This window comes from Coturnix japonica, chromosome 3 (genome assembly GCF_054131305.1).
Source record: "Coturnix japonica strain WE chromosome 3, WE-NBRP24, whole genome shotgun sequence".
NCBI classification, from domain to species: Eukaryota; Metazoa; Chordata; class Aves; order Galliformes; family Phasianidae; genus Coturnix; species Coturnix japonica.
The window spans coordinates 67,743,995-67,766,333 of record NC_140665.1 but is presented as its reverse complement, the minus strand read 5'-3'; the positions used below and the strand labels follow the sequence as shown (position 1 = coordinate 67,766,333).

At 40.7% G+C, this 22,339-nt stretch overlaps 3 protein-coding genes across 10 annotated transcripts in view; 1 reads left to right on the top strand and 2 right to left on the bottom strand.

The window, feature by feature from the left end:
• The window catches only part of USP45 (ubiquitin specific peptidase 45), a 52,164-nt gene extending 51,173 nt beyond the window's left edge, over positions 1–991 (bottom strand). Inside the window, exon 1 of one of the 2 annotated variants that reach the window (XM_015858820.3) lies at positions 865–991. The gene's annotated coding sequence lies outside the window, so the exon portion shown is untranslated. Of the gene's footprint in view, positions 1–71; positions 342–864 lie in introns of those variants that run through there. The other variant, XM_015858823.3, reaches the window with a different exon arrangement.
• Positions 352–4,569, top strand: TSTD1 (thiosulfate sulfurtransferase like domain containing 1). Of its 2 annotated transcripts, none has more exons than XM_015858827.3 (4): positions 352–550; positions 679–843; positions 1,457–1,616; positions 4,425–4,569. In XM_015858827.3, exons 1-4 carry the CDS (start codon positions 352–354, stop codon positions 4,501–4,503), a joined length of 603 nt encoding a protein of 200 aa, XP_015714313.2. In that variant the 3' UTR covers positions 4,504–4,569. The 2 variants fall into 2 exon arrangements, with proteins under 2 accessions (XP_015714313.2, XP_015714314.1); XM_015858828.3 differs by lacking the exon at positions 4,425–4,569 and adding an exon at positions 2,076–2,459 and having other exon boundaries at positions 454–550.
• Positions 3,898–21,772, bottom strand: CCNC (cyclin C). Of its 6 annotated transcripts, XM_085541868.1 has the most exons (13): positions 21,692–21,772; positions 20,978–21,084; positions 18,750–18,862; positions 15,435–15,519; positions 15,124–15,193; positions 13,535–13,586; positions 10,704–10,759; positions 9,696–9,731; positions 8,352–8,443; positions 7,609–7,676; positions 7,201–7,280; positions 5,720–5,838; positions 3,898–5,215 (listed from the first exon to the last, which is right to left on the bottom strand). In XM_085541868.1, the coding sequence occupies exons 5-13, from the start codon at positions 15,160–15,162 to the stop codon at positions 5,161–5,163; spliced, it is 597 nt and encodes a 198-aa protein (XP_085397994.1). In that variant the 5' UTR covers positions 15,163–15,193; positions 15,435–15,519; positions 18,750–18,862; positions 20,978–21,084; positions 21,692–21,772; the 3' UTR covers positions 3,898–5,160. The 6 variants fall into 6 exon arrangements, with proteins under 6 accessions (XP_085397994.1, XP_085397998.1, XP_015714310.1 ...); XM_085541872.1 differs by lacking the exon at positions 15,124–15,193; XM_015858824.2 differs by lacking the exon at positions 18,750–18,862.
• Positions 21,773–22,339: the final 567 nt, after the last annotated feature.

The following is a 22,339-nucleotide window of genomic DNA, read 5'->3' as shown; positions in this document are numbered from 1 at the left end:
ACTCAAAAGAGGAAGCATTCCATCCCTCCGTGTCCTGTTAAAAACGGAAAGCACATAAAGCTTTAACTCACATAGAGCCATGCTGCTCCAAAGAGACGTTTGCAAATGCCCATCACGGGGCCATATGGGAGGCAGCAGAAGGGCGGTTGGGGAACCAGCTCTTGTGCCAGCTTCGATCTGTCACGCTCTCCGGCTCTGAGAAACACTTTGTTCTCGTTTGGAGAAAGAAAACTCTCATTAGCAAAGACCGCAGCCCTCAAAACACGGCTCACATTTAGGAAGGGGAAAGATCAGCACCCCTGCCTCAGAGGACGGGCACCACCGCTACGTGGTTGTTAAGTACAAAGGCACATGGAAAGAGAGGGGGTCCCTCATCTCTTCGCTTCAGGCGGGGCGGGCCCCAGGGAGCGGCCAAGGCAGGGCAGGGCAGGGCGGGCCGGCGGCGCCATCTTCATACAGATGGCGGCCTGCGGCTGGTCCCGGTGCCGGGCGCTGCTGTCCCTGCGGGCGGCGGGCGGCAGCCTCTGGGGGCGGCGGGGGGCGGCACCCGGTGAGGCAGGGGCGGCTGGCCGGGCCCGGGGTCACCCGAGGCGCGGAGCATGAGGGAGGGTTTCGTGTTTTCTTGCCGGTAGCCGGAGGGAGCTCGGCGTGGGCTCACGGGCTGTGCTGCTCTTACAGAGCCGAGGGCAGTACACGTCCCCTCCCCCAGCCTCTGCTCCGAGAGCAGCGTGTCCTACCAGGAGCTCAAGGACCTGAAGAAAGCCAACGTCCTCCACATCGATGTGCGAGAGAGGTGGGAGATTGAGAGAGATGGCAAAATCCCTGCGTCCATCAATATACCACGTAAGATACAAGAACTGTTACCTGGAAGTGTTTGTTGGTGCAGTTTGGCTGGTGAGCGAGGCTGAACCCCGTGGTTTGGAAGAGACTTGGAGGTCATCTGGTCTGACTCCCACTAAAGCAGATTCCCTACAGTAGGTGGCACAGGAAGGAGTTCAGCTGGGTCTTGATTTGCTCCAGAGAAGTGGATTCCAACTGCTCTGGGCAGTGTGTTCCAGTGCTGGCACCCTCACAGTTATGATGTTTTTCCTTATGTTTGTATGGAACTTCCTATGTTCCAGCTTGTACCCATTACACTGGGCACCACTGGAAAGAGCCTGGTCACATACACTTGACTCCTGCCCTTAAGATATTTACAAGCATTGATATAGCTGCCTCTCAGTCTTCTCCAAGGGGAACAGTCCCATGTCTCTCAACCTTTCCTCATAAGGAAGGTGCCCTAGGCAAATAATCATCTTTTGGCCCTCCACTGGACTCTGTTTAGAAAATCCTCATCTTTCTTGAGGTGGGGAGCCCAGATTTTCCTGGAGGAATTTGAAATGTTAGAATGAAAGTCTGCTGGTGGACAGAGAATATGTGAGACTTCCTTTATTGTTTTCTTTTTTGTATTTCCCAGTGAATGAGTTAGTGGAAGCTCTGCAGATGCATCCAGCAGACTTTAAGGAGCTGTACAACCAGAAGATGCCTGCCAAGTCAGACCATGTGGTTTTCTCCTGCTTTGCAGGAACAAGAAGTAGACAAGCACTGAGTTTTGCTGCGTCTCTGGGTTTCAGCAGGTAAGTATGAAATCATGCCAAAGGATGAAGTTACTACAACCTCCCAGCTCTCTCAGATTCCAATGGGTGTGAGTAATAATTTTGATGTGGGACATGAAGAGATTAATCATAGGGGGTAGAGAACTGCCAGACAGTATCTCCTCATGACCCCACTGAACCTTGCAAGGTTTGGTGTTACAGTAAAGTGAGATGTCCTGTAAAACAACCCCCAGCAACTCTTTTCTGTGCTGAAGGTGATTCTATGTGCTGCAGGTCTACATTGGTGTTGGAAGGACATTCTGTTTAGATGTGGGCAGTGTTTGACTTACCTTATTTCTGGCTGGTTCACTGTATGACATACAAGTGTATTTAAGATAATTTCTTTATGCTTTTTCTCCTGTGACTTTTCTACCCCATCTCTTCTTACGTACCTTGATAAAGGAGAGTCCTTTATGATATGTATCTTCTGCATGCTTTCAGAGTTCAGCACTATGCTGGTGGCTTTGAGGACTGGGCAAAACATGAATCTCCAGAGAAAAAATGAAGATGACATCATCCAGCTCCTGCCCCACCTTCAGGATGCTTTGTAGATTTTAGCATTCAAACTACCCACGTTCCACTTTTAGAATACAAACCTTTCCCATTTCCTCATGTAAATGAGCATTTCATTAGCCATGCATATTAACTGCTTTGTTTAAATTAAGGACTATGAAATGAACAGAAGATGTTAAATTCGTTCAGCCTTTAATTTGCACTATGTTATTTGCTGGAAGAAAGTGACAAGAATTCTAATGTTTTTGGCTACTAGGATTTTCGTATGATTTGCTTTATGACTTTAAATAAATGGTGACAGTATGCATAAAATTATCCGTCCCAAATAACTTTGTTGAGTAGCTTGTTTAGAATACCTGCAGTTTAATGGAGTTGGCATAAGTATCCTAAGCACAGGTTTGTCATTCTTCATGTATAGCTCTGTTTTTAAGTTTTTGCCATGTTAATCAGAAGTATACAACAGGAAACTGATTTAGTGTTCAGAGTGCATGGTTCCTTATTTTAGAAGTAGATCCGTTTGTATACACTGGTCTGCTTCTGAGCACAAAATGCAATAGCATTCAGTCAGCTTCTTCTTTTCCCTTAGCAGCTCAGTATCAAGTGAGAACTTGCTTTATGTGTACTTCAAGTAGTTGTTATGGAGATGTAAAATTGGAGGTGTCTAAGGAAGCTTCCTATCTCCCCGCTTTCTTCTCCATATATCAATCTGTATATCTGAAATGTTAAGAGAACCCCAAACAAACCCATCCCCACCTATCAATCTGCATAGTCATAATTCTAAGTTTTTTGGTGTGCCTGTTTTAATGCTTTAAGGGAACTAGCAAAGCTGAATTACTCTGGCCTCTAGAAGAACTACAGAAGCCCATAACTCTGCAGGATGGCTGGAAAAAGGGAGTAAAACTTCTGGTTCTGCTCTGAGAATTAGCAACAAACTGTCACAGCTCTGTGGCAGGTATGTGTCTAAATGGGGATAAATTACATTTGTTCATGTAGCATCATCTGTTTCCAAATTTCCTCTGTATGACTGAATAGCTTGCTGAAGCAGTTGGTAATATAGAGTTAAACAGGGATTCATTAATGCACATTCATACATACGTAACAATTGTATGTAGTTCTACACCAGAACTCCACCTATGTTAAGAGGCCCCTTCCATTACCTGACCTCAGCTTTCCCAAAGCACCACTTTGCCATCTGCATAGTTTAGCCTGTTTCCCTACAAGGGAATTTGTTGAGGACAAATTTAGGTGCCTTCCATCATCCAAGCTTTTCATGTGCCTGTTAAGAGAGATGTTTAACTAAAGAACAGCTCGTATTTAAGAACTCCATACAGCAGTCAATTTGCATTTATTCTTACTTGCCAAGCACACATTACAAATAGAACATTTTGGGCTTTGAGAACCAAAGACAAATATCCAAACTCACTTCATCAATTAAGTGTCTGTTGAGGTACTACTGAAGTAGCAAATGCCACAACGTGTTTTTTTCTATCTCACTAGAGCGGTTTGGATTTTACTAACCTAATCTTTTAAGAAAATGACTTGAACAGTACTAAATGCAGGTATCCTCGCTGGCATGTTTCCATGACTGAAGTACAATCTGCAGAGGGATACTGTCTACAAAAACAGAGTTCACTTATTCTTTAAATGGGTCAGACATCACAAAAGCTTTTGTAGACACCCTTCCCCCCCCCCCAGTACTTGAAACCAGTGAGATGTGTTGCTTGAGGAAAGGAGAAGCTGGACAACAATGGTACTTCACTTTATTTTATTGTTCCATTCTTATACTTGGGCAAGTTAGCACTCTTATTCAAAATGAAGTTGTACAGAAACTATTTAGAAACAAAGTTAACTAAAACTCATTACGTTTGATTTAGGCCAATTCCTGACTTCAGTGGGATATCTGCCTGAGTAAGGAACACAGGATATGGCCTTCTATTTGAAGGAATCTCATTTTCTCCAGCACACAGTCAACCAAGGAATCCCATTTCAGTTATTCTAAAGAGTTGCTTCTAAGATCACAATTAAAAATCAGCCAGTACGAAGCTCACCGAAAAGCTTGATCCTCTTAAATAACCTCTTTAACGTGCCACACAAATTCACACTAACAGTGAAGGCAGACTAACAGTGTATATCTTTTGCACAAAAGGAAAAGAGAAAAAAATCCCAAAAAATCCCAATCAGCCAGATTTGTGTTTGTTTGTGAAATACCCCAATTGTACTACACTGTACATGCAAAAAAAAAAACCATCATTGCTGGTGTTTTGTTTTGTTTTTTAGGTTCCAGATGCTTGAAATGCTTAGGAAAACTGCAGACTCGCTGTACATATTGCACTTTCCTGGTGAGTTGGGCTTCTAAGCTCCAGGGGCAAAAACATCCAAGTACAGCTACTGAATAAAACAAGCATTTTTCTAACCCCAAAAATGAACTGAATTTCTTCCCTGCAGTTTTAATGAAAACTCTAACACCGTTCTTTGCAATTCTCCCATGCTTTGCTCCTGAAGGACCGCTTCACTTGTTAGAAAATCCAGATGTGTTAGGAAAATAAATCACCAAAACTGTAAGCAATTAATAGGTTTAACATACAGTGCACTATCCGCCTTCAGTCACAAACAAAATGAAGACAACGCAGGTCATTAATATAGGTACACTTAGGCTTCAAGATTACTCTTTAAAATATAAAAATCACTTTTAATGGCAAGCCACAATTTTCTCAAAGCAAACCAAACCAGTAATGAACTACTTGTTTTGAGTGGACAGTGTTACCCTTCTGCAGCTTGGTTTAACATTTGATTCCTTACACTGAGAAATCTTAGTACATTTGCTCCAGCGTCAGAGAAAATGATGCAGTTTTAAAGAATAAACTTCCAAAATGCTTGACACAAACAAGCTATTTATTCTTCAAGTTCTTTGTCAAAGATGGTATTAAAAAAATTCTGTCCATTTCATGAACACAGGAAAGATCCCAGGATGTCTTGAGTCAAAGTGGTCCGTAAAGAAGTTCTTTGGAATGTCTTAAGATTGGCTATAACTAGAGTTCTGGCTACCGTTTGGACCCTGTTCTCCTTCACTGTTTGAAAGGAAAAGAAACACGTCTCAGAACAGCAGCACCGTACTGCATTTCTGTCTTTTGCAAACAGAAAACATTTATTCATGTATTTGAACAGCGATTTCAAAATATTCCAATGCAACTCCATTCTGAATTCACTCCTGAAATCAGCGTTTCAGAGTTCCCATAACAGAAGCTCACACATAGGAATTTGCACGTGCAGATTCCACGTAATGATATTTAATCACAGCAATTAAACATGACATCAAACAGGCACTGTTCTAAAGAATCGTGCCCTTTCATCAGGCCTCACACTGCTCCTTTTAAACTGTATTGATCAGATTCTAACTACATTACTGCTTTCCATGAAAGAGCAAATATTCTCCTCCTGAACAGTCTGACTGGGTACTTAGAGGAAAGCCGGCAGTGCAGTCATACACTATGCCTCAAACTTAACATAGCACATAAGATAATACTTTATTTTTTCCCATATGAAAGGTGCAGTAAATAATGGAGGTATGGTACCTGTTTGGAGGTGGTTTTGGTTTAGGCATTTTGCTAAGGATAGTAGCCATCTCTTTTCTCTCATCAAAGTTCTTCCACTGCTCATACAGCTTCAGAATAACCCTGATTATTTCTAAAATCTGATTTGAAAGAAAGTACATTTTAGGTCAATCACAATAGTGACTTTTATATTTATATCATCATTTGCAGTGTACAGTTAATTATCCATTTCTCAAACTCAAATTAAGAAGCATAATTCTCATGATAGAAACAGAGCTGTCTCCTATATAATCCGGTCTGGCAATCAACCATTTTTGCAAAGAGTTTTTTGGCTTAACTGTTGAACTGAAGCCTGACAGAACCAATATCTCTCTCTCCCACTCCATTTCCCTCCCACTTTATCAACCATTTCTCCTCCCAAAGTCGAACGGCTGCTTATATTTGATGCTACTGGGAAAACAAGGACACTTGGCAACGTGTTTGTTGCTAAATGATTACGGATTACAAATGAAGTAACTGATTATTGTCTGTGTTCTATACCAGCCATGGGGGCACAGTACTAAAAACAAATGAAACCAACCAACGGTGCCCTGAATTCTTTACTTCCAAAATAATAATAAAAATAAAATTAAAAAAATCAAGAGCTAGGAAGTGTCTCAATACTTTATAATAAGAACTGTTGAATTTTCAAACTCTATTTCCAGAAGTATAAATATTCTCTACCAGTTTGGAGGCTACATTAATTTCCTGTTAATTTTCTAGTGCAATATTCTACACAGAAGGTGGATAAATACTGAATAACCCCACTTGCAAGGGACCCACATGGATCAGGTCCAACTCCAGCTTCACAAAGTGCCACCCAGAAATCAAACCATGTTTGCTTCATTATTTGTTTCGCCACTTACTAAATTAATGAAGTAAACTTCTTTCCAGTTTATGGACTTTGATCAAATGCTAGAACAATATACATCCTTGAACCAGAAACTATGTTTGGCTATGAAGTTCCATAGTGTTAAAGGTTAAAAATAATAATAATAATCTAAAAATTAATTTTTTTTAAAAAAAATCAAGCTTAGATGTAATCACTGGTAATGGGAACAGAAACGTTTAAACATTCAAACACATTCAACACCAAGCCTATGATAACCTTACATGTCAAACATATGTTGTTTATTAGAATACTGTTCAATCTTGAGCAATAAATATTGGGAATTCTTTTTTCTTCTAGCAAAAAAATTAAATAAACAAACAAGATACTGGTTTTCTATTTCAGTCTGTAAAATGGCAACAGCAGCAATGCTCTGCCCTTATGTCTTGTCTTTCAGTGCAGAGTGATACCCAAATGACCTGACATTTCCTATCTCCTACCTAATTTCAATAGTCCGTAATGCGATTGCTGAATGAAGTTCAAATCAGTATCACACACATGCAAAACAGGTTCAAACCACTGCTAACATTTCTAGTCAGTCCATAGCAGAGGGCAGGAGGTAAAAAGAGAGTACCTTTTCCATATCAACAGATAGCTCAGCAAACCATTGCCTCGCATCCTTCTGCTGGACAACACAGGCCACGTGTAGGCAAGCTGCAAAGATCAGGTGATAAGAGTGAATCATTGTTGAGTATCTCTTAATACACTTAGAAATACTCTCCAAGTCAGGTACTTTTCTATGGTGTTTGGAGTTCCTCAGTTCCTCTGCAAAAAATCTCAGCGAGTTTTCAAAGAAGAAATCTGGGGATTAATTACCTGATTTTTCTTCAAGGCTTTCTAAGTTGCAAGGTTATACTGTCAGTACTGTATGAAATATAAACTGGAGAAGCTTAAGAGAGCGTACTAAGGAAAACTTGTTGATGGGACAAAGTACAGAAGGCATCTATTTAAAGGTGACAGTGACGTTACTTGTGTTACTTACCTAGAGCTATCATGAAAGGAGGGTACAGCAGACAAAGATCAGTTCTATACGTGTCATTCACTATCCTCCTGTGCAAAACAAAGAGAGCATAACAACTCCTTTAGACTACATGATTCATAAACATTTTGCCAGTTACCCATGTGGTAGAAACAAAGAGTATACAGGGCAAAATAGAGAAAGTGAGATCTCTTCCTCTTTAAAAGTCTATTAAAGACAACCATTGTTTTCCTTGCAATCACTGCAGAAGTCTGTTTGGAAACACTATTATAACATCATCAGTGCCATTCTGCAGAGTGTGTTCTCTTCTACCATAAATTAATTATCCCTGCTCCGCAAATAAGCAAATTGAAGCAAAAGTAAAGGTAGTATTTTTATTGTCTGTATTGGAGAAACAATTAAAGTGTTTAAGGAGTTCTGTTTTACCAGTCTAAGAAACAGAACCATGTACTGCTTTTACTGAAAGCTGACTCTAACAGAAAGATAGCTGTGTCTACACAAAGTCGACATTTAACAGTGTAAAAATGGTGCTATTGGAGCTGTTCTAAAAATAAAAACCAGAGCATTTCAAAGTAGAAACCATTACAGGGTTAAAAACAATAATTTAAGCCAGTGACACGTGTGCATAGGTTAACTAGTATACCCTTTGTATTATTTAGCCTGCTAAGCCATCTCTGAGGCATAACTGTTAAACACTCGCTTTCTTGCTGAAAGGAAGCACTAAACTCAACCGCTGTCTTCATTACCAAGCAAGAGGTAGCAGCATGTCTTCTTGGCCCATATCTTGCACATATTGGAGCAAAGGTCTATAAGGATGATACACTATCAAACAGCAGTCCTAGGAAAAATGTCAACAGAATAAAACTTAGGATTACAATGCAGAATGTGTTGTCAGTTCACGTTAAAAACATTTGATTTACAAATCAATTACTGTACTTTTAAAGCAGCATTCTGACACCTAACCCTGCCATAATGAGGGCACTGCTCTCTCTAGAATACCATTATACAGCATGGATGCCAGTCTGTCAATGTCTTTTCCTCAAGAGACACAGAAAGCCACATCTGCAGCACAGTGAAACCTCATTTGCTTACAAACCCATAATTCCCACTTGGAAACACAAAACACTGCCAGCAAGCAGTCTGTCGCTAAATACCATACATGGAAAGCATGCCAAAATAATTGACACTAGTTTGGAAAGCGGAAAAAAATTTTCCAGGTCTTTGAATTCCTCCTTTCCGGGCCCAGGTTGGTGTATGCAAGAAGGAATAACCCTCACTGAAAGCAGCCAACTGTATGTATGTTACAGGGAAGAGATGCATTCAAATCCAACTGCGGAAACTTGGTGCTACTTTATCTGAGCTGCATCCCTGCAGCTTCCACATAAGAAAGAGCAATGGGACGGTAACCCTTATTAAAAGCAGCCATAGCTCCTTTCCTCTAAAGTGACTTCAAGAAAACATAATGTTGTATTCCTTTCATGCACCACTGTACTGAGGTGGTACAGCTCCACCTCAGAAAGCACAAGGACCTACATTCAGTTTCTTGTTCACAGCATTCAAACCCACATCTGACTTGCTAGCAGGTTGCTCTGATTACCAAGTTACAGACCAGCCTGAGTGGCAACTGTCCACGCTTCCTGCTGAAGCTGGACTCCTGCATAACTCTTTTTTTTTCTTCCCCCAAGCAAGAAGAGGACACAGCAGGAATACAGCTCTATACTCTTGACTTGCCATTCATCTAAGCAAATAATGACACTAACATCCTGGTCTCTGTTCCAGAGCATTGTAATATACAATTACCACTCCTAAATAATAAGCAGTTCAGAATTCATGCTTCACTCTTCCCAATAATGAGCAATACATACTCCTATCCCCACTACTCCTACAGTGCGTGTTATTTCTGTTGAGTGATTGTAGCATTCTGATTAAAATGTTACATGTTAGACTTGCATGAGCACCATTCTAAAATTAGAGTGTGAGGAGAAAAAAAGATGACGACAGCATAATGCACATTCCATAGTAAAAAAATCAAAACCAGCTTCAATAAAGAGTAAACCGAGGTGTCAGTGAAAGCAAATAAACTCACCTACCATTAATTCTAAGAGATAGAATTCACATTCTAGTATCTGCAAAGAAATAAAATCACAATTAAACAGCAGCATCTCACAGACAGCAGCAAGAACTAACTGGCATCTGGCTTAACAACACGAATGCAAAGGAATTCTCAGCACCTGTAGTTTCATATGAAATGCATTCAGGAGTCTTGGATGCACAAAAGCAAGCAAAATGAAATTATGATTAAGCACTGCCTCACCACCAATATAATTTAACCCCAGTCATAATAATAATCCATTTGAATTTTTCATGTTAGGTCTACTGTGAGTGACTGTTTTATTGGCTGCAGTTGTTTGACTTGCTTTAACACCTGGCAGCAGACATTTGTTCACAGTTTATAAATACTTAACAGCAATACAAGAAGTTCTTCTATAGAATTAGAGTCACTTCAGCAGGCTACTAATGTGCCAAATGGCCTTTTCATATTTAATTTCATATGAAATATTCTGTCCAATTGTAGCAATTAAATTCATTAGTACTGAGACTGAAAATGCCTTGAAAACCACTAGTAGATCTAAATTCTGAATAGTAATAATAATAATAATAGATAAAAGTTATTTTTCCAAAAACATTACATTTTACAGGCAAAAACAGAACAGCTGCCTGTAAGCCAAACATTCCTGTGTGTAAGCTTGGAAGCATCTCCAGATGCAAGGGCTATTTATCTTCCCTGAAGCAATATGTTTGTAAACAAGAATATTTTGGGGAGGCAAGGCTAAATCTCTTTTATCATCATACTATATAACATTGGTATTTTAACACTAAGTCACTTCAAGGCACTCCTTTCAGCAATTTAAGAAGTTTCATGCCGAACTGATTAGAAAATCCTTCTTGATAATCTATCCAAAATTAATTACAAACAACTCCATATATCAGTGTGAAAATATTTCCTTCACAAAATTTAAAAGGACAGGAGTTCCTCCTAAGGATTACTGGTCTTTTAATTCATTTTGATCAAGTTATAGTTTGTACAGCATACTTACATGGTTCATCCTATAAGGAAACTCCTTCGGGAAGGCATATGAAAACCTAGTTTTCACTACAGTAAAGACAAAATATGTTAGAAATAATGCGCTTCAACATCTTCCCCAATTCCATTAATCCACACACAGGGAGCCCTTCAAATCCACCTGGAAACACAACTTCTTGCAATATAAAAACATGGTTTTGAAAGAGAAACATTAAGTCGTAAGATTTAAAGTTCTGAAAGGGAAACAGATCTCAAACCCATGTTTTCGTAGGTACTCAGACACAGACATCTGTCTAATGTTTGGGGCACAATTAAACCCTCTCGTCAACCTCTATTAGATGTACGAGTTAATTAACTTCTGCCAAGTTACCAATCATAGGGCTGCCTGCTCCAAGACTAAATCCAAATGGAATTTTCCTGTGGGATTTTTTTGATCCTTCAACAAGCAAGATTGTAAACCACACCAAGACTTGCCAAAGTCTTAGGGAAGTAAGACAGGGCATGGAAAAGGAAGGAGGAAAGCCCAGCTGAGGGATCTTGTACACACCTAACAGAAAGATGTTCATATGCAAAAAAAAACAGGCTCAAATTCAAATCAAAAAGCCAATTAAACACACTGCAGATAAATGCCTTAGGCACTGGACCATCACTGTTCAAGGGTGTTTTTCTCCTTGAGTTGTCCCACTCAAAAGCAGCTATTTAGGCATATGACACAACTCAAAAAGCTCTTGCCTTCAAGACAATATCCAAATAATATCTATATCCTCAGTGTTCTAGCTTAGGATGATCCCCAATTAAGATATTAAGTAACCTCATGTATTTTACAAGAATAGGTATTCAATGCACTACCAGGAATTACGCTAAATAGCAAAAACAGAGTAAAATCAGATTACCAAGCAGAGAAAATTAAGAACAGTTGAAGATGTAAATTTGAAATGTCAACAAATGAAACCCCGAAACTATTTCAAGTCCCTATCCTTGACAGAAAAACAAGTAACATTTAACGTCCTGGGAATGGGCAGTACTGCTTATGTTAATGACAGACAGTAAACTCTGAATTGATGCTTCTTCCAGGGAATCCATACGCCAGTCCCTTTGAAAGACGTCAGTCCTCTGGATGGAAAGCTTCAATATAGAGATCTATGGTGAACTTCACTAGAAAAGTTGCTGCAGGGCAGTAAGACTAATCCACTGGTTGGAAATCTTAATTATTTCAAGATAACAGAAGAAGGAATCAAACAGACATCTCAAGTAGCATGCAAGTTAAAGAGATAAATGCTGAAAAATAAACTACTTTGAAGGGAAAAGAAATAGAAACATTTATTTCCCAATACAGCAAGCTGGAGACAACCATATGAAATTGTCCTCTCAGTTCAGCTGTGTAAACAGAAGGAAAAGCTTCTGAAGAGCTTGCGAGTTATGAGATATCTTCCTCACAAAGGAAGCACGTGCTACTAGTTCCAATGTTCTTACTTAACAAAAAGCAAACTAGCCACAACTATGCTATTTTCCCTTTGCTAGCTTCCTTTGACTATTCTCATCTTCTTACTCCTTTTCTGTTCCAAATAAATTGATGTGTACTGAAGCAGCAGCTATTGTACAGGAAGAGTAGGTAGAATAAAAGCACAAAAATGCAAGGAAAAAGCCTGTTGCTTTTTTTTCCCCCACTTCCAAGAAATGCTGAGTGCCCATCAGGACGCACAGGAACCCTAGGTCTGAAGGAAGAACCATGAGAGTAATCTTCTACAGGACTCTGAGCCTTGGAATGTTCAGAAACAACACAACTCAACAGTAGAAGACTAAGTAAAATCAACTAAAATCCATCTAAGTTTCTCATTCATGCATCAAAATAGCTACACAGATCTGTGCTTGGAGATGCTTCTGCTATAATAATAGCAGCACTTACTGCTAAATCTAGTACTGGTCTTGGTCAGGCTGGCACTGAAGACGTGTTTTAGTTTCTGGTGGTAGAACTGTCATACAGCCAGCCCCATGGACTGATACAGTTACCGCATGTGCAGGCTACAGATGCAGCCAGTCACCTGTCCCCTCAGCAGCTAAGAGCTATTTTGAAAGCACTGACCTACATTTTGAAGAGCATAATGAGGAATTGCCTTTTGAGAGCAGCTGGACCTTCTGGGTCAAATTACAGCATTTAGTTAAGGAAGCCATTGCTTTAAGACCTTGATGTTTGACATGAAATTTACAGTAGTGGGAAATATAAGGCGAGTGGGAAAGAGGGAAAATAAAGGAATTACAGTGTGATTTTGTTGCATCTTTGTTTATGAACAATATGTAAGTTTTGAAACACAGATTTAGAAATAAATCATAGAATCGTAGAATTACTCAGGTTGGAAAAGACCTCAAAGATCATCAAGTCCAACCGCAGCCTAACCGTAGCACTCTAATATCGTGTGAAAATTAATTTATGATGGGAGGAAAAAAGGGATTAAAAACTCGGGAGGCATGAAGCCTACCAAAAATTCTACAAACATGGAAAAACACCTGATAGAATAAATAAATAAAGCCCTAAGTTCCAGTTCTATCTTTGAGTAGCTCAGATCTCTATTTACTACTCTAGACTAAGTATTAGCCTCGGTATCTAATTTTCGTTTTATTTGTGGTTCCTACAAGCTTCAATCAGAATCAACAAGAACTAATAAAGGGTAGAGCCTTCTGTTTCCATATTTAAAAACAGAAGTTATTTATGCTAAATGGATTTAACTGGCTCCAAGCAGTCAACATGTAACCACCCGTGACTTAATAAAAACAGCTATCATAAAAAAGTCTAACTTCCCTACAGAGATACTTAACCATAGCATAATGAAAACCACTAATACTTACACACAGAAGTAGCAGCAGAAATCAACCTTGTATTTGAAACAACACCAAACTCCTGAAGAAAAAGAGGGTTAAATGAGGTGAACCACCAGAAATACTGCTTATCCACACTAATATCAAATTAAAATAGCCTCTTAAATGGACTTTATGAAGCATTTCATTTTTTCCCCACCCCCTTTTTAAAATTATTATTATTTTTAAAGGTAAACAGAGTAAATTATACAATTCAGGTTAAAAAAGTTTTCTTTTTCTTTTTTTTTTTTTACTTTGTTGTTTGAGTTATAAAGAATGAAGAATAGTAAATGTCCGAGAAAGGTACTACAGCGATAATACCTGAAGATTAGTTTGCTAACAACCTACACGTAAAACAGTCAAAAAAGCTTCACTAAGGTGTGCTGGTTTTTATCCTAGTTGGACAGAAAACCACATTAATAAAGCTGTCATTAACTAACTTCTTAAATTATGTTTCTATGAAGCCTTCAGTTTTCCACTGAAGCAGCCAGCAAGTCAAAAATTTCTACTTATAACTTCCTTTTGGAGATGCACATACCAGAATCATTACCGCTGCATCTGCCTTCTGAAGATACAGCAGCTTTAGCATCAGGAAGGCTGTGCTGCCTTCTAACTCCTGCTCTAATATAAAGTGTAAGTGGACAGATTTTCCTTATATGAGTAGATTTCAAAGGCTTAATCAACAAGGTGATAAAAAATACAAAACTCTATCCAATGTCTTGTCTTTCTCCTTTCCTTTATCTCTTCCAAACACTGGAATGTATCAGAGCTTTTGTATAGATAAGAGTATCACACACAAACATCAGTTCAGTAGGACTGCCTGTAGGTATTTAGGTTCCTCCCATAAAATTAATGGGCGCAAATATAGCACAGATCTAGCAGTATGATTTTTCTTTCCCCCCCCGTTATGCAGATTTTCCTCAGGCTACTGAAAAACTTCTCCCATTTCTTAGAAAATTGGGAACAGGGCCTAGCTGACGCTAACTTTTAGCCACCTCCAAAGAGGACCTTCACCTCCACTGGCGGAAGACTCGGGCCTTCTCACCACTATCCCTAATGGGCCAGTTCCTTCTCAAACACAGCACATGAGCTACAACATGCTTTTAATTCAAGTAATGAAAGTGTGGTAAACTCTGAGGATCCCCTCACTATAAGAAAAGGAAAAAGACAATTAGGAAAAAAAAAATCTAATTTGTTTTAAAATTTGAGTAAGCATAAGAAGGAAAAGCACACGAGAAAGGAGAATCAAGTAAAAACTGCACAATTTAAGATACACTGTATGTAAATACATAAACACTGTGACAGTAAAACAGACATTTAAAAGTAACCTTTCCAATTGTCCAGAGGCTCTTCAGGGTTAGTAATTCAGACAAAAATGTGAAAGATCAAATATTAAATAAAATGTTTGAAGGCCTTCTGTCTCCTTCTCTTAAATTGCGATAGAAATCCATACCAAAAAAACACCCAGAAGGTTTAACCCCCACAGCATGAAGAATGACAAAAAAATTTCAAAGTCCTGAACGTTTTTCCACTCTCATACATCACATAATTTCACATTAAAAAATTGTAATGCTTCATACCTCTACTTTGGATGCCAAAAACACACACGTAGGAGCCATTAATACTGGATCTATACTTTTTAGGGAATATCTGAAATGTTATAACAAAATTATAATATGTTGTTTCACACACGTAGAACCATTAAGCTATTAAGAGCACCACACTTCCTTTTGAAAACCAAAACTTAAGTTAACTTTTTACTAACATAAAAGCTTTACACCATCCAGAAAACAAAAGTGGCACTATTTTTTTTTTAATACAAAATTTAATAGGGCTACTAAAATGTGCCTGACACGTTTTATTCCTGTACCATCATAATAAACAGTCCTACCTGGCATAGAATCTCTTGAAGTAGACTGTAGCAGTGGCAATAACTTGTTGTCTTAATTTAAGATGTTCACCTAAAGCCTGGATAACTTAAAAGAAAAAAAAAGCTTGAGTTGTGTTTTTACAGAAGTTTGACACCAAATAGCAAAGGATTTCAAAACACGGGTAGCACTGAGGATTCTAAGGAGCAGCAACACGGCTTTCTCCTTGCGTTCTGATACACTGCTCAGGTGCAACATGTGGCTGCAAACCTACAGACCTGCAAGCGAAGTACTACTGCATTGTGAAGCTTGTGGACACCTTTAAAGAAGAAAAAGCAACTTGACTCAATCATATACAAAGTGAGCATGAACTTTAAGTAGATGGCAGTACAAATCTAAAAGGGCAAAATATTCAATATTTCATTTTATAGCAAGAGAAATCCAAATACTTGACATGTAAGTCTACGGCTTTTCAGGGCCATGCAAAATGGATGCGTTTTTCAAACAACTAAAGCTGCCAACACAAACATGGTCATTAAATTTGGCAGAGGCAGCAGGTGTTAAAGAAATGACATATTTAGTCTAGGGAGAGGGGGTGGGAGACCAGAGGATGCAGTCAGCTGCTCCATCACAGTGGTCCTCTGCCAGTTGGCCAAGAAACAACCCTGGTGTCATCTGTGCAGGTAGCTCTTGTTTGGCCTCCCAGGCAAAGGAAAGGTGCCAAGCAAATTAGATGCATCAAGCTGGGATTAAGAGCTGGGGCTGGATATAGAGAATGACAGAGAGGAACATCGACAAACATAAGGTTGTTACTTATTATTTTTCCTGTACTTATTCACAGCCATTACTCTGAGAAAGGCTTGGCTCTGTCTAAACTCTCTCGTTATCCTCCCTAACCAGAAATGTCCAAAAAAGTTAATTGAATAATTGAAAAAAGATAATTGAATATACACTTAAGTACAAGTAATATACACAATATACGAGTAATATACACTTAAGTACAAGTATACAATTGTATACGCAAGCGTCTATCTATCCAGGAAGCAACCACTGATGGAAAAAGCAACAATTCCATTATCAATAAACACTACAGTTAGTCTCCCCTTACACATACAAAAACACCTCAAAGTCTTTTTTTCTCCCCCCATGCTACTACCCACAATGTTTCCTCCTTGGGAATATCCAAGTATGCACTGTGCTCTCATTTAATGAGCACTGCACCAGTTTAAAGCATGCAAATACTGAGGGCACTGTTGGCTGGAAAATGGACCAACGTAGAAGAACCACCTTGACCAACAGTGACTATTGACAACATAGTTTGGGTTTTGTTTTGTTTTCTTAAACACAAAAAATGAATTTGTTACCCATCACAATTACTCAAAACCACTTAATTTAAGTCCCTTTCATTGCCATATCACTCTTCTAAAAATAAATGCCAAACTGAGACTAGCTTGCCACTGACAACAGGACTCACAAGCAACACCGCAAAAAGGAGGTTAAGTCCACTATGGAATGCCTGTGCAAATATTAAAACATTTATCAGCATATTCTGGGAGGTCTTAAAGGATTTTCCACTTTGATTTGACCACAGGGCTACAAAGCTGTCCTACTAGGAGGGCATCAGAAAAATCCAAATATTAAGCTAAACAGAATTCTCCAAATATGTTTCTTGTTCCCATGGGATTTACAGGAGCAGTTAGGCCATCTGCTGTCAGAGAAAAATCAAGTGAGGCTTAGGGAAAAAAAATGGGCAAAAGCCTAGAGAGATTTAATGAAATGGAAGCTTCTATATGCCAGGAAAAATTCCAGTACTTGTAATAAATTTTTGAAATAAAAATAAAGGAAGCTATTGGATTATTTATTCACTTATGATGACCAAATAAGTCCTTTTCAGGGTTTTTATTTGTTTGTTTCTTAAGTAAATTAAAAAAATGTTGGCTTCAATCCAGAAGTCTTGAGTAACCCATAACGCAAACATTACGGCTTCTGCACCAAACCAGAAAGAGAAGTCATTTAATAGGCCTTTCATCCAAAAACTCAGTTAAAACTCTGTGATCCAAAGAAAGAAGTCAACATTAATTTCCCATGTTTGAATTGGCTTAGAAGGATAGTTCTCCCTCTTAACAGCTCTAATGGCCACACAACCAATTATTGATCTACAGCAACTGCTTTCAAATGGGGAGGCAGCACAAAAATACCCCTTCAAATAATTCTCAGGTTGCTTTGGGAAACAACCATCTCCTGAGGCAGATACAACCTGTCACAGACAAAACTCAGAGCCATATCAAGATAGCGCAGAACATGGAAGAGGCTCAATATATCTAAAGTAGGGTCCCAAATTCAGAGGCAGGTAAAGGAACACAACACTCATTGAGGGCTCAAATATGACAGCTGCTGTATGAGTTCACATCAGCACATTACACCTCCAGACTGTCCTCTCCACAAAAGTATCCCTCTTGGCCACAGAAGGGGCCTAGCAACACCTAGGAACAGAACCAGAAGCAGCCTTGCAACACCATCCCCTCCAGGGCATGCCATGTTCATACATGCACACACAGAGCAGACAGCAGCAAAGCCTTCTTCCAGCTACCATGGGTCAGGAACCCTTCCTTTAGAGGAGGTGAGGAGAGACACAGAAAAAGATTCTGAGAACCACAAACTATTTATCTATGAGGGCTGCTTCTCCTATTTTATTACGTTGGCCTGTGATATCAAAGGTAGATATTAGTAGTATGATACCAGAGGTTGAACCTTCCTGTCAATATTGCATTGTATGTTGTTGCCACGTAACAGATGGCAGCAGAAGAACAATCTGACACAATGGCATCTGACATGGAAGTGTTTATGAAGCAAAGGTGGGGAACTGAATTCCTCCACAAAGAGAGCATGGCATCCACTGACACTCATGGACACTTGCTGAACATTTATGGAGGACAAATAGTGGATGTGAGTACGGTGCGGCAGTGGCTGGTGCATTTTAGCAGTGACGTGAAAGATCTACTTATTGATCTAGCAACTGGCAGCCCTGCCCATGGCAGGGGGTTGGGAACTAGATGGTATCTGAAGTCCCTTCCAACCAAAGCCATTCTATGATAAGCCATGTTCTAGACGGTCTTGTACAGCTGTCACACCTAGAACCAAAAAGTATCTCTATCAGCTCACCCACATGAATTGACAGATTTCAAAGGGGGAATGGTGTGCAAAGCTGAATACTGGCTTCAAGGCAACAGAAGCAATGGTGGCAACACTGCAATATCACAAAATTAGTACCAGATAGGCCCCACAGATGCTCACACAAGAGCAGAAAGAGTACCATATACAAGTTTGTTAGGACCTACTGAATCAATATGAGGCCGAGGGTGACCATTTCCTGGATTGCATCATTACTGGTGACAAGATGTAGCGTCACCACAACAAGCCACAGTCAGTAAGGGAGTCCATGGAGCAATGACTGTAACAATCAAAAAGATTAACATGATGGAAAGGTGTTACAAAGAAATTCACATATCTCTGAAGATCTACGCTCACAAGGGAAACTCTGCAAGTGAGGGATCTCCAACCAGAGATCCTTCCACAATGGCAGTCAGCCCTTAAATGGGACTTTAAATGAGGCTCCACCCCTTCCAGTCACACATATGAATTGCCTTCACCTGTGCTCCCAGGGCTAATCGGTTCTTTCCCCAGGCGCTCCATAAGGGGTTAAGGCTGTGATTCAACAGTTCCCATACAGTGACATATGAATTCCCCATCGAAGTTCAAGACAGAGCGCCAATGGGTAAAGAGATGTGCACTGCCTTTTGGGATAGGGAAGGGGTGATCCCCATGGACCTCCTGGAACCTGGAGAAACCACCACCTCTGACAGCTATGTTGTGATGCTAACTAAGGTGAAGGCTCCATAGTCATGACAAAGAAATGAATCTTTCTCTCGCAACATGATAATTCTAGGTCCTATACCAGTTTTGTAGAGCACACTGTCAATCTTGACTGGACTGTCCTACAACAGTCATTGTATACTCTGGACTTCGCAGCTTTTCATTTCTACCTGTCTGATCTGATGAAAGATGGACTGCATGGACAACCTTCTCCCTAGCAACAATGCCATCATAGCAGCTGTGAAACAGTGGGTCATCTCTGCTGCAGATTTTCACAAGTGTGACGATCTGGCTCTAGATGATCATGAAAATGCATAGCTAATAGTGATGAATGTTGAAAAACAACGTTTTGTAGCTGAGAATTTGTTCTATCCAATAGGGCTATTGTGCTCTTTGTATCTGTCATAGTTTCTGTGGAAATAAATAGCGGGGAGGTATCATTTTCAGAGCAACCTACATAGTTTCTAAGTGTTTTCTCAGGAAAAAAGTGGAACATAAAAAAGGGCACACTCCATAATTAATGCCAATGAAAATTAACACAAATACAGTTTTTAAAATATCAGTTTGTTATATATTTTATATAACAAACATTTTATATATATATATATAAAATATCCTATTTGTTCTTTTTGCATTAGGAAGCTAGGAAACTGTTTTAACCTCAAGGAACATAAGGAATTGATCAAACTGATAAATCATTGTTTGCTTGGCTTTCTGGTGCTGAAAAAGCAATAATGAAAACATACCAACAGAAATCAGACTTGGAGCATACTCAATTATTGCAGAAACCATTAACCTAAGAAGGAAGCTGGGCTAAGTGCCTTTCACAGTTACAATCCAGTATAAAGGTAAGCTCTTCCAGTGGCTTTGGCAAAGTCATTTAACTTTTCTGTCTAAAGTATGCCTGACTAGATAGCTGAAATGATAAGTGTCTTGTACTTCCTATGTACAACTATGAAAAATGTTCAAATAGCTGCCTGCATGTAAATATCCCTTTAATGTCAGGCAATTGCTTAGGAAAGACTTTAAGAGTCTGTATAACCTGATAAACTCCAATGCAGCTATTCATAGGGTTAAATGCTTTGCAGGATCACGTCTTAGATAACTTCACAAACAAGCCCCAAACTCCTTAGAACAGGCTGCAGACAACACTGTGCAATCTGAGAGCCAGCCACTGCCGGGGAATCAGCCACATGGGCCAAGATATGGGCCACTGTGCAAGTTTCTGAGAGTGTAACTGAACACAAATAACAAGATTCCAAGCTTTGCTTTTTAACAGGACTGCACACACTGGCTAAAATACTTACCACATAACCCACCAGAAGCTCACAGATCACAGTTTGATTATTGCTGTTCATCAGTGAGCCTTTAATATGCTAGTTTAGTAGCTTCTCCTTGCTTCTCTTGTTCTGTGCCTTTTTTAATAGAACCTCCTGAAAATCAGAAGTGCTCTGTGTTTTGCCCTACCACGGGTTAACACATTACATATGCAGCCAGGTTATATGTAATTTCTCCTGAGCTAATACAGTTAACTGAACAACAAATGCTGCAGGCATTCCAACTCATTGTTAAAACACATTGTGAAAAGTATATGCAATGCAGTAAAGAAAACCACATCCTCTAAGCCACTTACATCCGGGCACAGCAGATACTATACAATTATATGGCACAAATAAAAGAAGAACAATTTTACCATTAGTAAAAAATATCTGTAGCTTCCAATATTCTTCTTCAGTCAGAAATTTCAAGTCTTTTTGGCGTTCCTTCAGTAGATCTTGTTTATCCAAAATCCATTGTAAACTGAAGGAAAGGAAACTAACTTCAGTAACTCTTCATCAATGTTACACGTCCTCCTGCACCAACGGGCTACCACTGTGGGCTAAGGCCCAGTGACTTTTAGCCAAGCCATGGGCAATCTGCTCAAGCAAATATTCTCTAGGGGTTTACAAGTTAGACATCTGCAAAAACACCAGCAGGGACTCACATCATCCTTTAGCTACAGAGAATCAAACCGACTGGAGAGAAGTTGTGCACTACTGATTACTTGAAAGCTTTATGCTATATTTAGTCCACCCCGGGCATCCATTCAAAGCCCAGCGTACTCCCAATGCAGTATTCTGACACAGCCCAACCCTCAACGTGCCACAGCTGAAGATAAATATATCCCACCCGCAGTCTCCAGCTGCACCCGGGACACATGCACACGTACCGACCGCCACCCAGCCAGGCCACCTCCACCACCCCGATCCAGAGCCACTCACAGCCGCAGGCCGGGCCCATAGCCGAGCCCGGCTCCGGGCTTCCACCCGGCCCGCCCCGCAGGCCCCCAACGTCCCCGCACCCTACAGCCGGTCAACGAGCGGCCGAAACGCGGCACCCCCACCCGGCCCCCGACCGCGGCACCCACTAGTGCGAGCTCTGCCAGAAGTTCCCGGCCATGAGGAGCCGTGGGAGGCGCCCGGGCCCTGCGCTACCCCGGCCCCGCCGCGCCGCCGCCCCCGCGCCGGCACCAGGAAGGAGGCGGCCGCTGCCGCCCCGTGCCCGCGCCGCCGCCGCCGGGCGGCAACACGCGGCGCTGCTGAGCGTTCCCCCGCACGCGGGTTCCGCCCGGCCGGGTCAGCGCTGGGAGACACCCAACATGCCCGACGGCACCGGGACGGCGTGGGGTGTGGGGTTGGGCCTGGGCCTGCGCTTGGGCGGGGCGGTGGAGGCAAAAAGAGCGATGATTTCAGGGTATGGTAAGTGTTGAGAGGGTTATTTCCTGCACCCTGACAGTGTGCAGGTGTGCCTGCATCCCTCATCCCTCCCGCAAGCCCGAGGGTGAGTCACAAGGGGGAAAGATGCCTGGACACCATGGGAGAACCTCACTTGTCCACCAGGAGCTGGCGGAATATCTGTCAGCAGTCACAGGGGACTCAGCAAGGTGAGCAAACTCCTGGCTGCTCCCCTGTGCTGCTAACAGCTGTCAGCACCCATGGGCATGTGAAGACTGTCTTTGTGTGGTCCGACAAGACTTATTTGTTCAAAACACTAAGTGTGACTTGGCTGTGTGCAC